The sequence below is a fragment of the Zeus faber genome, assembly GCF_960531495.2.
Source record: "Zeus faber genome assembly, chromosome: 22".
Lineage (NCBI taxonomy): Eukaryota > Metazoa > Chordata > Actinopteri > Zeiformes > Zeidae > Zeus > Zeus faber.
In genome coordinates, this window is record NC_137209.1 from 17,741,346 (window position 1) to 17,756,345 (window position 15,000).

At 52.7% G+C, this 15,000-nt stretch overlaps 2 protein-coding genes across 2 annotated transcripts in view; one reads left to right on the top strand and one right to left on the bottom strand.

Moving 5' to 3' along the window:
* Positions 1–6,616, top strand: part of LOC307247495 (uncharacterized protein) — an 8,424-nt gene extending 1,808 nt beyond the window's left edge. Inside the window, exons 3-5 of the mRNA XM_080023648.1 lie at positions 762–923; positions 1,813–2,026; positions 2,176–6,616. Coding sequence (XP_079879774.1) covers positions 762–923; positions 1,813–2,026; positions 2,176–3,262 — 1,463 coding nt within the window. The 3' untranslated portion in view covers positions 3,263–6,616. The remainder of the gene's footprint in view (positions 1–761; positions 924–1,812; positions 2,027–2,175) is intronic.
* Positions 6,617–7,809: 1,193 nt separating this feature from the next.
* The window catches only part of cyp17a2 (cytochrome P450, family 17, subfamily A, polypeptide 2), a gene marked incomplete at both ends in the record, with an annotated part of 8,420 nt that continues 1,229 nt past the window's right edge, over positions 7,810–15,000 (bottom strand). The window contains 7 exons of the mRNA XM_080023575.1: positions 7,810–8,072; positions 8,164–8,267; positions 9,680–9,849; positions 10,526–10,705; positions 12,764–12,850; positions 13,469–13,698; positions 14,773–14,911. Of these exons, the coding sequence (XP_079879701.1) occupies positions 7,810–8,072; positions 8,164–8,267; positions 9,680–9,849; positions 10,526–10,705; positions 12,764–12,850; positions 13,469–13,698; positions 14,773–14,911 (1,173 nt within the window). The remainder of the gene's footprint in view (positions 8,073–8,163; positions 8,268–9,679; positions 9,850–10,525; positions 10,706–12,763; positions 12,851–13,468; positions 13,699–14,772; positions 14,912–15,000) is intronic.

A 15,000-nucleotide genomic window follows, 5' to 3' on the forward strand; every position in this document is an offset into this window, starting at 1 on the left:
GGGCGACAACCGCCGCGTTGTTCTCCGCGTCTCCGTTCAAAGCTGGACCCTGCTTAGCATCGGCGCACAAGCGGCTGTGTTGTTTTTGAGTTTTTTCGCCGCACCGCAGTAATCTCCTTTCACTTATCTGATTTAATTCGGTGGACCTGGGAGTGCCGTCGCAATTATTGTGGTTATTTTCTGTTGTCGCCCCCGCCCCGTCGCACATTTCGTCACGTGCGGCGATGCGGTGTTGTCATTGGTCAGCAGGACAGAGGGAGTTAGGAATTGATTAAGGGGGGAGGAAAAAGCATTAGGAAGTGACATCCAAAATACAAACGCCGCACAGTCGCTGTCTTGAGATCTTGTAAAACTTGAAACTTGTAAAAAAGATCGCCGGTTATTTGTTACATTCCGTTGGCTCCACTAAGTAACGGACTAATAATAACAACGTTGCAGCGGTGTGTCGGTGCCGCGCCGCTGCTTTATTTAGCGCCGCACATTGAGTGAACATGGCGATCAGACGTCGCGGTGGCTTGACGTCGTGACATTTAGCGCTCGGCCCTGTGACGGTTTGTCCAGCCGACTCGCATTTCCAAAAAGGTGAAAATGAAAAGTTCTGCTGCGGCCGTGGCTCGTGATGAGGCGATGACAAACCTAAAACGGGAACTCCGAAAACGTCATTTTATATTTTTGTCGTTGTGTGTGTGTGTGTGTGTGTGTGTGGGTGTGGGTGTGTGGGTGTGTGGGTGCGTGGGTGCGTGTGCGCGCATGCCCCGCAGGGTTCTGGTTACTGTGGACGGCTCTGATCGTGTTCAGCTGTTGCTGCGCGTATCGCCACCGCCGAGCCAAGCTGAGGGTCCAGCAGCAGCAGCGGCAGAGAGACATCAGCCTGCTGGCCTATCACGGAGCCGTCTCGCACCCCGCCTCCATGTTGGACCTCAGTGAGTTTGTCTGTCTGCCTCTCTATCTTCCTGTCTGTGTCTGTAACCGATGGGCAGGCATATAGCAGTGATAAGGCTTTTTATGTCAGTTTATTTGGACAAACTTTCATGTAACATTTAAAGGTTTTTAAATTTTATTTTTTTTTTTTTACTTTAATAATACAAGCGTTGTAGTGGAACAGAGAAGTTTTATTTAGGTAAGTGGAGAAGCGCTGGGAGGTCCTCCTGTTCGATCTCTAAGTTAACACGAGCGACGTCACATAGATAAGCTTGGCTCCGAGGCAGAATTTGACTATTTGGCAAAGTACATTTCCCTACACAAATAATTGTTTGAGAACAACAAACAAAACAAAATTGACAGGGTATACCAAATATTGTCACGGATAACAATGGACAAGTCCAAGCGATGACGTCGTCTGAAGTCGAGTTGACTGTCGTCGATGAACAGTGTGTGTAGTTGTGTGGAGGTTGGTGGGTCGAGCTCGTCATGAAACCAAATCATATTTGAGGTTTTAAATTGTAGCTCAATCCACTTATTTATTTAGAAGAACCTGTTCTGTGTGTGATGACCTTGAGGGCGGACGGGCGTCGGGTCCGGCGTTTTTTCTGCTTCGGTTGGGGAGTAAATCTATATTTTGAAAAAGTTCAACAGTTGCGACTGTGACAAGCGACCTCTGAGTTGTTGTGATGGCGGTGTTGCTAGGCAACTTACTGAGCGGGAGGAAGAACCCGGCGATGGAGACGACGGAGTTTGGAAGCTGACCGCCGATTTAAAGTCCCCCACCCTCTCTCTCTCTCCTCTTTCGCTCTCTCTGTCTCTGTCTCTGTCTCTCTCTCTCTCTCTCTCTCTCTCCCCCCCTCTCTCTCCCCTTACCCTTTATCTATGCAGGCTTCCTGGCCTCTCTGAAGTTGCCCTCCTACGAGGAGGTGGCCGCCCAGCCCTCCACCCCTCCTCCCCCGTACAGCTCCGTCTTCACCTCCCCCCGCTACCCGCAGCCCCCCGGCTCCTCCCACCCCCACCTGCACACCCAGCAGGAGCTGCTGCTGCACCATGCGCACAGTGCACACAGCGACGCCCCGTCCTCCCTAAGCTCCGACAACAGGTACACATACTGCTGCCGCTGAATAACAATAATATATTGTTTATTTTATCTTGTTCGCTGTGTAAATTACATCTTAATGTCAAGATCTAGGATTAAGGTTCTGAACGTTCTGAAATGAATAACAATTTTTGTGTGTGTGCATGCTCCAGCTCCAGCTGCTCCTGTGACTCCTGCTGCCCATCCTCGCCCTGTAGCTCCTCCCTCTCCGCCGCCGTCACCTATGAGACGGACACGAGCCACGCCTCCACGCCTAGCCCCCTCCACGTCACCATGGAGACCATCGCCGCCGTCGCAACACACTTAGCCGGCGAGCACTCCGAGGCGGTAACGGCGGCCGCAGTCGCCGAAGCTCTGGCCATCAGCAACGGCGACAACCCCGGCGCCGGCGGCGAGCCCGGAGCGTCGGAGGGTGCCGCTGTGTCTGAGTCGCTCGTCGCCGGGGAGACTGTCACCGCGACAGTGTTTAACACCGTGGCTCCTGCTGGCGAACCCACATCTCCCACGATGCACCGCTCCGAGCAGGAGGTGGCGCTGCCTCCGGCGGAACGCCCCCCGCCCGTCCAGCCGACCGCCACGGCCTTGTCCACTCAGACGAGCGCTTCCTGTGCGGAGCCCGACCGGGTGGCGGCGAGTAACGGACGGGAAGAGACCGGCGTTCCGGAGCCTGAGCGCCCCTCCACCCCGGGCGCCGCCCCCCCAGCTCTCCTCCTAGACCCCCTGCTGGGAGCCTCCCACGGCCCCACCTCCTCCTCCCTGTCGCCCTCCCCCCGCGCCACCCTGTCCCCGCCCAAGCACACCCTGTTCTCGCCCTGCGTGGACGTGTACGAGCCCACGCCCCCCAGTTGGCAGGGAGGCCGGGAAGAGGAGGAGGAAGAGGAGGAGGAGGTGGGCGCCGACGAGAGCCAGTACAGACACCGGAGGCTGACCGGCGACTCCGGCATTGAGGTGTGCCGGTGCCGGGTGGATGAGGATGAGGATGAGGAGGAGGAGGAGGAGGAAGAGGAAGAAGAAGAAGAAGAAGAGGGGGAAAATCAAAATGAAAAGAAGTCGCCGAGCGTGGGGGGAGGGGAAAGCGCCAAGAGAGGAAGTGATGTCACGGAACTGCACGACAGCGCCGACTGTCCCGCCCGGGGTCAGGCGACGGAGGGGAACTCCGCCCGCGACGCCACGACAACGGCAATGCCTCCGCCGTCGGAGGTCTCCAGCGACGTGGTCATCGTCGTGGAGACGGTGTGATTGGACGGCGGGCGAACAGAAGGTGGAAAGGCTGACGGGGAGGGTCACCGCGGATGGATGGTTGGTCATTCATCACAGTCTGCACCAACATTCTGTGGACGTCTCCGGGCGTCGTCTTTCACAGGAACAAGCTGCGTTCCAAACCCAAGTTCACATGAAGCGACAACACTGCGACGGAGGGGAAACGGGAGGATTCTGTTCTTCTTCTGAAGCAAATTGGAACGACAGCCTTTTTTTCGCAAACAAACGCAACTCGTCCATTCTTCCATTCTTCCAGTGTGGTTGATGGCCGACAGGTTTCAGTTTGGGGAACCGTATGTCGACGTAGCTCACTGGTTGAGATTGTGAATCACCGGTGAAGAAGCTAGAGAACTTTGCCGAGACGACCAAATCCACTGGTTGTTCTTAACCCATCGGTTCGTTTTCCCGGTGTTTGACCCGGTCGGGGTTGTCGTCCGCGTGCCCCCCTGGCGGACTTAGTTTGTCCCCGGAATTAAGACGAGGTCATATCGCGATACACGTTTTTTTGTTTTGTTTTTGCAGTCTGCCGCGGAGGTGGGTGAGTGGGGGGGGAAATGGTGAGACGGCGAGATAAGAGGAACAGATAAGACTGGATGGAGACATTTTGACCAGACTTCTCTCAGGCTTCGTAGGGTCACGAGTCTGTCGGACCGGGTTCAAATCTGAGGGATATCCTGTGGTCTGAGGCAGTCTTTAGGCAGCGTGAGGGAGTCTTGAGGGAGTCTTGAGGGAGTCTTGAGGGAGTCTTGAGGGAGTCTTGAGGGAGTCTTGAGGGAGTCTTGAGGGAGTCTTGAGGGAGTCTTGAGGGAGTCTTGAGGGTCAGAGGGCCTCAATCCTCCTGATTCGACCGCTTCTGTGCGATGTGGCATTTGGAGGTGCAGCAATACAGCTTTTAGGGTCCTCGATTGTTTTTCTTTCCCTGACCATCTCCCATAGAAAGTGTCTCTGGTTTCCCAGTTAAATCTAAGAGCTGCGCATTGCAGCTGCATCCTAAAGGAGCGACAATGAAATGGAGTGTTTAGGGTATGTTTTTTACCACATAGAGTACGGTTTTTCTCCCGTTAAATAAGTTATCCCTGTTTACTTTTGGTCACCGGTTGTTTTTCCGCCTGCCTCTGTGCAAGCGGTGGCATCGCCCGCTGTGATTGGATAATGGGAGCCATGAGACGCTGGGGCCGACGGTCTCCACCGAGCAGCAGCTGATGCTGACGTCAGCTCGGTGTGAGACGCATCCACAATGAAACAAAAGTGTCATTCAGACTGAAGCACAAAACACAAAGGAATTTAATCTCTCCCCGTCTCTCTTTGCTTTGTGTGAAGTGGGATATAACAATACCCCCCCCACACACACACACACACACACACACACACGCACACACCTACCCCATTCTTGTTGGTGCAGTCAGCCATATTCATATTGTAACAATTATTTTTGCATCTTATCAACTGTTATAACCACTGGACTTTACACTGTTATAATACGATTTGTCCAATGTGACTTGCCGTAGATGGACTTTAAAATTACGCTCAGACAAATTAGTTCTAAACGATATGTAACCCAACCTTTGGATAAGATGCGGCAGTTACGTTTTGTTACAGTATAAATATGTCTGAGATCTTCCCTTTTGGCGTCCTTGCCGGACTCCGCCGGTCGCCCATTTGATTTCTGGAAAGCAAGCCGTTGGATTGTGATTAGTTTGGTTGAAAACAAACCCGGGCCTTCCCTCTATTAACACTTTCAGACGAGACCGAGGGACAGGGCCGCGCCCTCCAAAAGCAATATTTGATACCTGCGACAGTCGCTGTGCGGTGTCCCAGCGGCTCCGCGGCGGGTTTGGCGCCGAGCCGCGCTTTCCAGTTGATCCGTCGGTGAAACGAGCGACCGTGGTGAACGGGGAGCAAGAGCGGGCTTCGTGGCGAAAGCGTTTAATCTTTTGAGCGCGCCGCAACAAAACCTAAACCTCCTTTTCATTTAAGTTGGTGTTGGGAGAGGATGGAACATTGTGAACCGCGATCCTGGTGATGGGTTTCTGCTTCATTGATCCATTGTTCTGAAGGGCCCCGGCGGAGTGAACCTGAGTTTGAATATTGTATGAAAGCACAACGCGTCCACCCGCAACACGGGAGACAGAAATGAAGTTCGGTCGGAAGCTGTTGTGGTTTTCGCTCTCGGCGTGCCGGGGCGAGTTCCTCCGTAAAGCGGTGACCTCCGTGGCGTGACCGCCGTGTTGTGTTCCTCCGACCCTCGCGTCTTCAATGCTGCATCTTCGGCTCGAGGAGCTGGAACTACACAGACTATTAATGTAACTGACTCTACAAGTAGGGGAGCCATAATGGCGACGGTGCCACTTCCCCCCACGACAGCTTGCACGGGGGGCCCCCGCCTAGGGTCGCATGGCACCGGACCCCACCTGTCCCCCCCCGCGATGTGTCACAGGTTCAAAACCCTGATTGACCCGCGCGGTGTTGCCGCACTGGCCGGCGTGAATGTATTAGACTGGATTAACATATCGACGACGACGACGACGACAAAAAAAATTAAATATTTTGTGACGTAAATCTATGGCTAAAATTCCCAGCGGGGGGTTGGTGAAGACGCGATGTCCTGCCTTGGACGCGGGTTTGGCTGGTGCGAACGGGATTCCGGACGTTGGCAACAGACGTTTGGTGACATGCGTCCTAGCAGGTTCATTTCGAAGGCATCGCCGACGGTCCATGTGGCAATACTACCAACACGGCCAGTTCCATTCTGTTTTATTTACATATTAAACGGCTAACCCCAGTTTAGCACACAGTGCCGCAGCAGCAACACGGAGGGAAGGGGGACTTTTTCAGATGGTCGCACAAGTCGTAGCCCACTAAATCACAGAATATCAACCGGTCGAATCAGCGTTTTTAATTTGAGTTTTTTTTGCGTCGATGCTGTTACCACAACACACTGTGAACCGTCGGCCGGTGGCGAATTGGGAGCAGCTGTTATGTAAATCAAACAGAAGCCAGAAGGTGGCCGGAGCGAGAAAGGGTTTTGTACAGAGCGGTGGAATATTACAATACAGCCGTGGATGTTGTTCTTGTTGATGTTGTGATTGATGCTGTTTTTGTTTACTTGAACTAATAAGGTTATATATCTCCATGGTTACAGAGTGCCATTTCTACTTGACAACTGTTACTAAGTGATAGGCAAAGCTGTTATTCCTGTGCGTGCGTGTGTGTGTGTGTGTGTGTGTGTGTGTGTGTGTGTGTGTGTGTGTGTGTGTGTGTGTGTGTGTGTGTGTGTGTGTGTGTGTGTGTGTGCGTGTGCGTGCGTGTGCGTGCGCACGAGTGTGTGTGTGTTGAACAAAAGGTTTCGTCTAAACTCTACGTGTGCCCGCTCTAACACGCTGACTTCAGCTCACTGACATTTTAGTTTGGGGGGAAACCTCCGCGTGTCCGGTCTGTGATGTTTTTTGCTACGGTCAAAGGGTTGCATCAGTACGGCCGACGCAGCTTCAAACCGCGACCGGATTGAAGCTGCGGAGGGAGGATGACGGAGATGTTTTAGTCCTTCCCGGACGCCAGAAACACAAGCAGGTTCCACCGACACGGCGGGCGCGGCCCACGGGCCGGTGTTTTGGTTTTTCCCGTTGAAAATAACTTGTAGTTTGCAGAGTGTTTCTCAAGGGGGTGACAGATCCTACTGATATAACCTTTATAAACAGGCGTGTCCATGTAGAAACCACGCCCACCGAATGACAAGGAGTACGTCTGTTTCATCTGAAGTTTATGTGGCACGACTGTTTTTCGGGGGGGGGGGGGGACAGAAAACATGAGATAAGGGCAGAGGAGTTCAGATGAAAAGATGGAGGAGTTATTTTTACATTATTATTATGATAATGAATTATTTCCTTATTACTTCCCTTATTTCCTTAAATTACTTCCCTGTGTGTGTGTGTGTGTGTGTGGGGGGGGTGTGAGTGGATGAGTGTGTGTGTTACACCTATCTAAACCAGCCTGTTCTAAAAGTGTGTGAAGATATACTGAATAAAACTATCAACACTACAAAAGAAAAGACTCCTTGTCTTCCTCGCTCGGTAACAGCGGTAGGATTAGAGTTCCTCCGAGCGGCTCGTTTTATTTTTGCTGAACTGTACAAACTTTTTCGAATGGCGAAGACTTGATTTTAACATTCAGACCTCAAGTCGGTCGTTGGCTTCTGACCGGCATCACCTGGAGACCTAAACATGGCTTAAAGGGAACTTCCACCACAAAGCAACTCATTGAACAGTTTCCCATTTCCAATGCATTGTGACCCCCTCGTCGGAGGTCTGCGGGTTGATGTATTTTTTATATTTTGTAGATCAGCGACTTTGCTACTCACAGAGGAAAGACCAAGAGGGGAGTTTTCCATCAAATGTTATTGTATGTCAAATAAAACACTGGAATGACTGGTAGAGACGATAAAATGTGAACCAAACATCAAAAAACAAAACTGATGGCATAATACTATCAAGATGCCGTTTCCCGCTGATGCCTTCACGGCTCACACCCTAGCCACACCTGCCCCAGCCCTCCCTGGGCGTGACCACCACCTTGTAAGGCGACGGCTGGAGCACCACCCCCAGCCGCCCCCGCAGGTCCGGCGGGGGAGCCCCCGCCGGCAGGCTGAAGCTCATTCGCTGGAGCAGGGAAGACAGGAAGAGGAAGAGCTCCAATCTGGCCAGAGATTCGCCCACGCAAACGCGGGGCCCCGCCCCGAACGGCAGGAAGCAGGAAGGAGTCGCCCGCTGGCCCCGGCTGTCCAGGAAGCGCTCTGCAGGGGTCAGGGTCAAGGTAAGAGACGTGTGAATTGAGTGAGTCGCCGTGTCCTACATGGCATACTAGCACGCTACCGCGTGGCTTACCGGGCTTGAAGAGGTCCGGCTGATCCCAGTGTTGCGGGTCATGGTGAATCGCCCACATGTTGACCAACACGCGAGTCCCGCATCCGACCGAGTGACCCCCGATGCTGCGGGGAGAGAGTGAGAAAGATGGGAGACGGAGAGCGGCTGAGAAGTTTCGTCTGCTTCAAGAAACCGTGGAGAAAAAAAAAAAAAAAAAGGTTTTTCCCCCGCAGCCGAAACCACAAAATGAAATGTTATTGCGGATATTAAATATCACATTAACTCATTTTCGCAGCCTTGGATTCAAGATTCAAGGATTCAAGAGGTTTATTCGTCACATACACAGCCATACTTTCATACATATATGCAGTGAAATGTATGTATGAAATGTAATGGAATGCCTTGGGTTGTAACTGTGAGGCCGGTGGGGGGCTGTTCCTGGGAGGGCGCTCCGCTACATGTGCACATTTTTCCCCGCTGATGGAACGAGGCACCTCTTGCGGACAAAGTCATTTTCGCTGTCGGACCGTGGCAGTGTTCTGCCTCTCGGGCTCTCCCCTGCTATTGTTGTTTATGTCCCACAGTTAACAGCGGCGCCGCTAGCGACACACCCGCTGCCCTCACGGTGAACAATCACGTCCCCCCCTCTCCAGAACCCTGGCGCCCCTCACCCCGGACCCACGGAGCAGATCAGAGGAGGGGGAACAGATCATAACCCGGCTCCCCAGGTTGTCATCTGTTCCCCCTCCTCCTCCGCCGGCACATTCATCACCTCCAGCCGGGATGAGAAGGGGGAGAAGTCCGAGCTCCGGATCAGCGAGTCCGGTGTTCCAAACAGCGCCAGCCCTGGGGCGCGTTCCGGCACCTTTCTCACCACCTCTCGCTGGGGCTAGAGTAGATGTGACGGCTCTGGACGACCCCCTGCATCGCTTGGCTTCCACATCCTCAGATGTCATGGAGACCTTTGAGAGACCGGTTCTGTGGCACCCCCGGAAGCCTGGTGAAGGGCTTCCCCGACCCCCGCAGCCCGTGCACCAGGGCCCCACGGGATGCCATTATCTACCGCCGGCACCGAGCGTAGTCCCATCTGGAGCGGCCCTGGTAAGGTGATTTTTTTTGCGCAAGTGCCTTCAGCACCACACAGTCCCCTCGGCCGGCGCCGTGTTATATGTGATTTTTCGGGGCCGACTTGGCAAGGATTTCAGATCGGGCTGCGTCGGGGAAGTCCAGGGTGGCCGCGCTGTGGAACCGATGCCCTCATCGATATGACACAAATCCGTCTCCGCAATTCAATCAGATGCGTGTGATTTTACCGGGGGGCCGGTCCTTCCAAAATCCGTGTGCGCGTCAAAGCCCCAACGGCCCACGACGGCGACGCCGAAGAAACGCAGCAAGTGGGCGAGTGTAGATTCCTGGAATTGAGGAGCCACTCGTGGCAGTGACTCAGGAGGGTCTGATTAGTGCAATGTTACCGTGTGTGTGTGTGTGTGTGTGTGTGTGTGTGTGTGTGTGTGTGTGTGTGTGTGTGTGTGCGTACCTGCAGTCCTGCAGCGCAGTGTGCGGGATGAGGACCGGGCTGACTGGTCTGATCCTCATCCCCTCGTTGATCACGCAGTCCAGATAGAGCAGGCGCCCGCGGTCCGACGAGTACACACTGCGCTCGCTGCCCACACACTCGTCCAGCTCCCTCTGCACATGTCCCTGCACCTGGGGGGAGGGGAGGGGGCATTCGATGAACGCCACGCACCAATCTGATCCAATACATCCACGTGCCTTTTTAATGTGTGGTCTCCTTATGAACTTGCTGCGCGGCGCCTCAACGGTACTCAAACACTGCCGTGTCCCTGCAGGTGTGTGGTTGCCATGGTTACCAGAAGGTTAACAATTTGTGCTGCCGCGGTTGAGCGGCCAAGGCGATTGTCGCGAAATATAGCCCTGTTGGTTTTCAAATGACGGAAGGTGCTGTAGGTGATGTCACACCCCGGGAGGAGGCAGACGAGGTGATGTCACACTCCGGGAGGAGGCAGACGAGGTGATGTCACACTCCGGGGAGGACGCAGACGCGGTGATGTCGGTGAACATGGCTTTCGCCGTCACTGGGATATCTTGAATGGGTCTAATATGAAGGCAGGATTTTATTTTTATCTTCATTCATCTTGTTTTCTTCTTTCACTGTGTTTTTATTACTCGCTGTTGCTATGCAATTTCCATAGTGACGAAGTTCCTTTATTTAGATTGGTCGGTGACCAGCGTGTTATTCATACAGTCTGTCTCTCTGTCTTAATTTTGTTATACTTTATTAATCACATTGGGGGATATTATTATTATTATTATTATTATTATTATTATTATTATTCTCTTTCTCTCTCTCTCTCTCTCTCACCTCAGGGTGGTGTATCAGGTAGGCCAGTATCCATAGCAACGTGGTGGAGGTCGTCTCCACCCCGGCTCCGAAAGTCTCGGCCGCCGTCATCAGGACGTGGTCCTCGGTGAAGCCCGCCAACCTCTGACCCTGCAGCAGGGCATCCAGGAGGTCGCGGGGGTCACCGCTGCCCAGCGTCGCCTGCGTGCGGGCACAACAGCAACAACTTTGAGCGGGCGGGGCACCGCCGCCGCGCTCTGCTCTGATTGGCCAATTGCAGGTCTCGTGTGAATCACTAAGGTGGCGTCGGCCTGCGTGCGTAGGCGTCACTGACGTTCAAAACAAGACTGTCTAGGAGCTAGGAGACCATCCAGGAGACTAGTCTTATCTAGGAGCTAGGAGACCATCCAGGAGACTAGCCTAGTCTAGGAGCTAGGAGACCATCCAGGAGACGAGTCTAATCTAGGATCTAGGAGACCATCCAGGAGTCTCATCTAGGAGCTAGGATACCATCCAGTTGACCAGTCTAGGAGCTAGGAGACCATCCAGGAGTCTAGTCTAATCTAGGAGCTAGGAGACCATCCAGGAGTCTAACCTAGGAGCTAGGAGATCATCCAGGAGTCTAGTCTAATCTAGGAGCTAGGAGACCATCCAGGAGACTATCTAGGAGCTAGGAAACCATCCAGGAGTCTAATCTAGGAGCTAGGACACCATCCAGGAGTCTAATCTAGGAGCTAGGAGACCATACAGCAGTCTTATCTCGGAGCTAGGAGACCATCCAGGAGTCTAACCTTGGAGCTAGGAGACCATCTAGGAGACTAGTCTAGGAGCTAGGAGACCATTCACGAGACAAGTCTAGGAGTTAGGAGACCATCCAGGAGTCTAATCTAGGAGCTAGGAGACCATCCAGGAGACTAGTGTAGGAGCTAGGAGACCATCCAGGAGTCTAATCTAGAAACTAGGAGACCATCCAGGAGACTAGTCTAGGAGCTAGGCGACCATCCAGGAGACTAGTGTAGAAGCTAGGAGACCATCCAGGAATCTAATCTAGGAGCTGGGAGACCATCCAGGAGGCTGGTGTAGGAGCTAGGAGACCATCCAGGAGTCTAATCTAGGAGCTAGGAGACCATCCAGGAGACTAGTGTAGGAGCTAGGAGACCATCCAGGAGACTGGTGTAGGAGCTAGGAGACCATCCAGGAGACTAGTCTAGGAGCTAGGCGACCATCCAGGAGACTAGTGTAGAAGCTAGGAGACCATCCAGGAATCTAATCTAGGAGCTGGGAGACCATCCAGGAGGCTGGTGTAGGAGCTAGGAGACCATCCAGGAATCTAATCTAGGAGCTGGGAGACCATCCAAGAGGCTGGTGTAGGAGGTGGGAGACCATCCAGGAGACTAGTGTAGAAGCTAGGAGACCATCCAGGAATCTAATCTAGGAGCTGGGAGACCATCCAGGAGGCTGGTGTAGGAGCTAGGAGACCATCCAGGAATCTAATCTAGGAGCTGGGAGACCATCCAAGAGGCTGGTGTAGGAGGTGGGAGACCATCCAGGAGACTAGTGTAGAAGCTAGGAGACCATCCAGGAATCTAATCTAGGAGCTGGGAGACCATCCAGGAGGCTGGTGTAGGAGCTAGGAGACCATCCAGGAATCTAATCTAGGAGCTGGGAGACCATCCAAGAGGCTGGTGTAGGAGGTGGGAGACCATCCAAGAGTCTAATCTAGGAGCTAGGAGACCATCCAGGAGACTAGTGTAGGAGCTAGGAGACCATCCAGGAGACTGGTGTAGGAGCTAGGAGACCATCCAGGAGACTGGTGTAGGAGCTAGGAGACCATCCAGGAGACTAGTGTATTAGCTAGGTGCTCCTGGGCACCTGTCAAAATGATTTATTTTGGTGGAATGTAAGGAGTCAATCAGTCACATTCAATATGAATTATGCAAAATGCATTGCTCTGTGTTTCTCTGGATTTTAATTCAGTCCTCAGTAATTATCGACTCGCTCGCCCACTCTTTTGCCGAAGTGACACCCGACTCCAGCGTGATTTAAAAGATTTGGCCGCTGCGGGGAAATTGTTTGCGAGTCTTGCATCACTAATGGTAATTAGCACTTAATAATCATAATATGCAACCTGTTTCTGACATATTTAAAGCCCAACAGCAAGTGGTCTCGTAATGGTGGGATTAATTAATCGTAAAAGGTGTGCCCTGGCAGAAAAAAGGGTGTGTGTGTGTGTGTGTGTGTGTGTGTGTGTGTGTGTACCTTGTGCTCCTCCAGCTTTCGTGCCAGCAGTTTGTCCCTGATCGAAATGCACTCCTTCAACTTAGTGAGAGAACTGCTCGGGAAAACCTGAGTGAGAGACGGACGGGCACCGCCGTCGGTAACCGTGGGACACGCCTGTGTACACTGTGATGTACGACTGAGCAAAACACACCCGAAACAAAGAACTCACGGAAACAAATTTTTTTCTGGCCGCGTGTCAAATACCGGGTGAGTCAAACTGTATTTTCCCGTCTCTTGCATACGAGCCCTTCATAGCAAATTGCAAGCTTCTTATGGGAGGACCCACAAACCACAGCTGCGTTTGTGGGTTGTTTGTGTTGTTGTGTTGTGTACTTTCAAAACCATGGGTGGTACGAGCAATGGACATTTAGCTGCGCTGTGTGAAATGGCACAAAACACTGGCACAAAACATTGCATACTACACTGGCAAGACAAGCAATTGCTCTTTTGGGTGTAGTACGTATGTAGTGTTTTGCATACTACGCTATACTATATCGCCGGATGTCGTGCATCATCCTGGTACTTTTTGGTACTATTTGATGCAAACTATAGTTTTGGACGTCCTAAAAATGCTCCCGTAAACGCGTACTAGTGTGCTATTCCGGACGCGGCGCGTGGACGTGGAGAATGTTCGATTTCAGGGGGTTCATCTAACTCTCTGAGGCCGGAGCCCCCACCGTCTACCTTCATCCAGGGGTAGATGTCCACCAGCCCTCCCCGGGCGATGGTCTCCACGATGCCGTCGTTGTACTGCATCACTTCCTGCAGCTCGGGGTCATCGTGGCCATAGGTGGAGCCGAACACCAGCGTGCACACCACATTGGTGACGGCTCTGGTGATGGCTGCGGCGGGATCCACAGGCCGGCCCCCGCTGGACAGGAGGTCACTGCACAGGCTGTCCACTGCCGAGAGAACTGGTGCATGATGGGAACAGAGAGACAGACAGGGCATTCCAGTTGTCGCGTAGTGCACTTCAGAGCGTGTCGCCATGTCAAGGGAGGTTTCAAACCGTCGGGAGAGACAGTCCGCCTCAAAGTGTACATACAATGGTACTGTGCTTCAAGATGCGCGTGGTACTATAGTTCTACATATTTAGCATGGTACTGTGGTACTATGAGATTGTGATATTACGGTACTTTGTTGGAACTATAGTACTATGTCAGCACACCACAAGTACTCATGGTGTGTTTCCATTTCATTGTACCGGCTCAACTCCACTCTACTCACTTTTGCCACCAGGTACTTTGTTTTCCACTGCAGATAGCATCCCCTCCTCCTCTCATCATAGCGACGCCGCCTGATGAGACTCCACGCAGGAAACAATGGAGGGCGTCGAAGGGACAGGTGTTCCTGATTTCTCGCTATGTGGCTGCGCGTCACAGCGCGGAGACACGTTTTGTTTTCGGAAGAGGCTGAAGGGCGGCGAGACAAAGGGCTGAGAGTTTGGGGAACGTCAGAGCGGGATGTCGCGTGCGGCGCAGTGACGCGGCGACCAGTCGCGTCACCTTTTTGGTACCGCCCCCAGCTCGCTTGGGCCCTCGAGGGAGGGGAGACCAAAACAATTGTCGAGGCGAGTTGAGCCGTACCATGCCATGGAAAAGCGCCTTCAGTAGTACTTTGTGATTGTGCCAGTATGGTACTATTTTGGACAAGTCGGCGACATCTTCCTGTCTGTCTTGCTCTAGCCTTTCCCCCACAGACAATTGCAAATGAAAAACCAACTATACAACATTTTCCCATAATTATGACTTGAAACTTTGTCGGATAGATACAGAAATGCTTGCCTTCTGATACTTCTGATAATATTGTCAAACGCCGCTGAGAGTCACTCCTGTAACGCCACTATCCGGTAGAAAACATTCCCGGAACGCCCATGTAACGTGGCGGTAAAATCACCACGCGTACAGGCGCCTTCAGACAAGTCGCACGAGGCCGCTTATGTCCTCACGTCTACCACGTCGTGTTTTTTCGGCCCGCTGCGGCGCTACCTATGTCCTGCAACTTGCTGGTTCCCTCTCCAAACAGGGTGAAGGAGTTGTGGACCAGACGGCGGTGAGTCTTCCACATCGGCGAGTAATCTGAGAAGGCAATGTCCTTCCCACCTCTGGTCAGAAGGTCCGTGGTCACCTAGACAGAGAGAGAGAGAGAGAGAGGTCTCTTCATAAACAACTATGTTTAAGAAGTGGAGGGAAGAGAAATTTGAACTTGAACTTGAA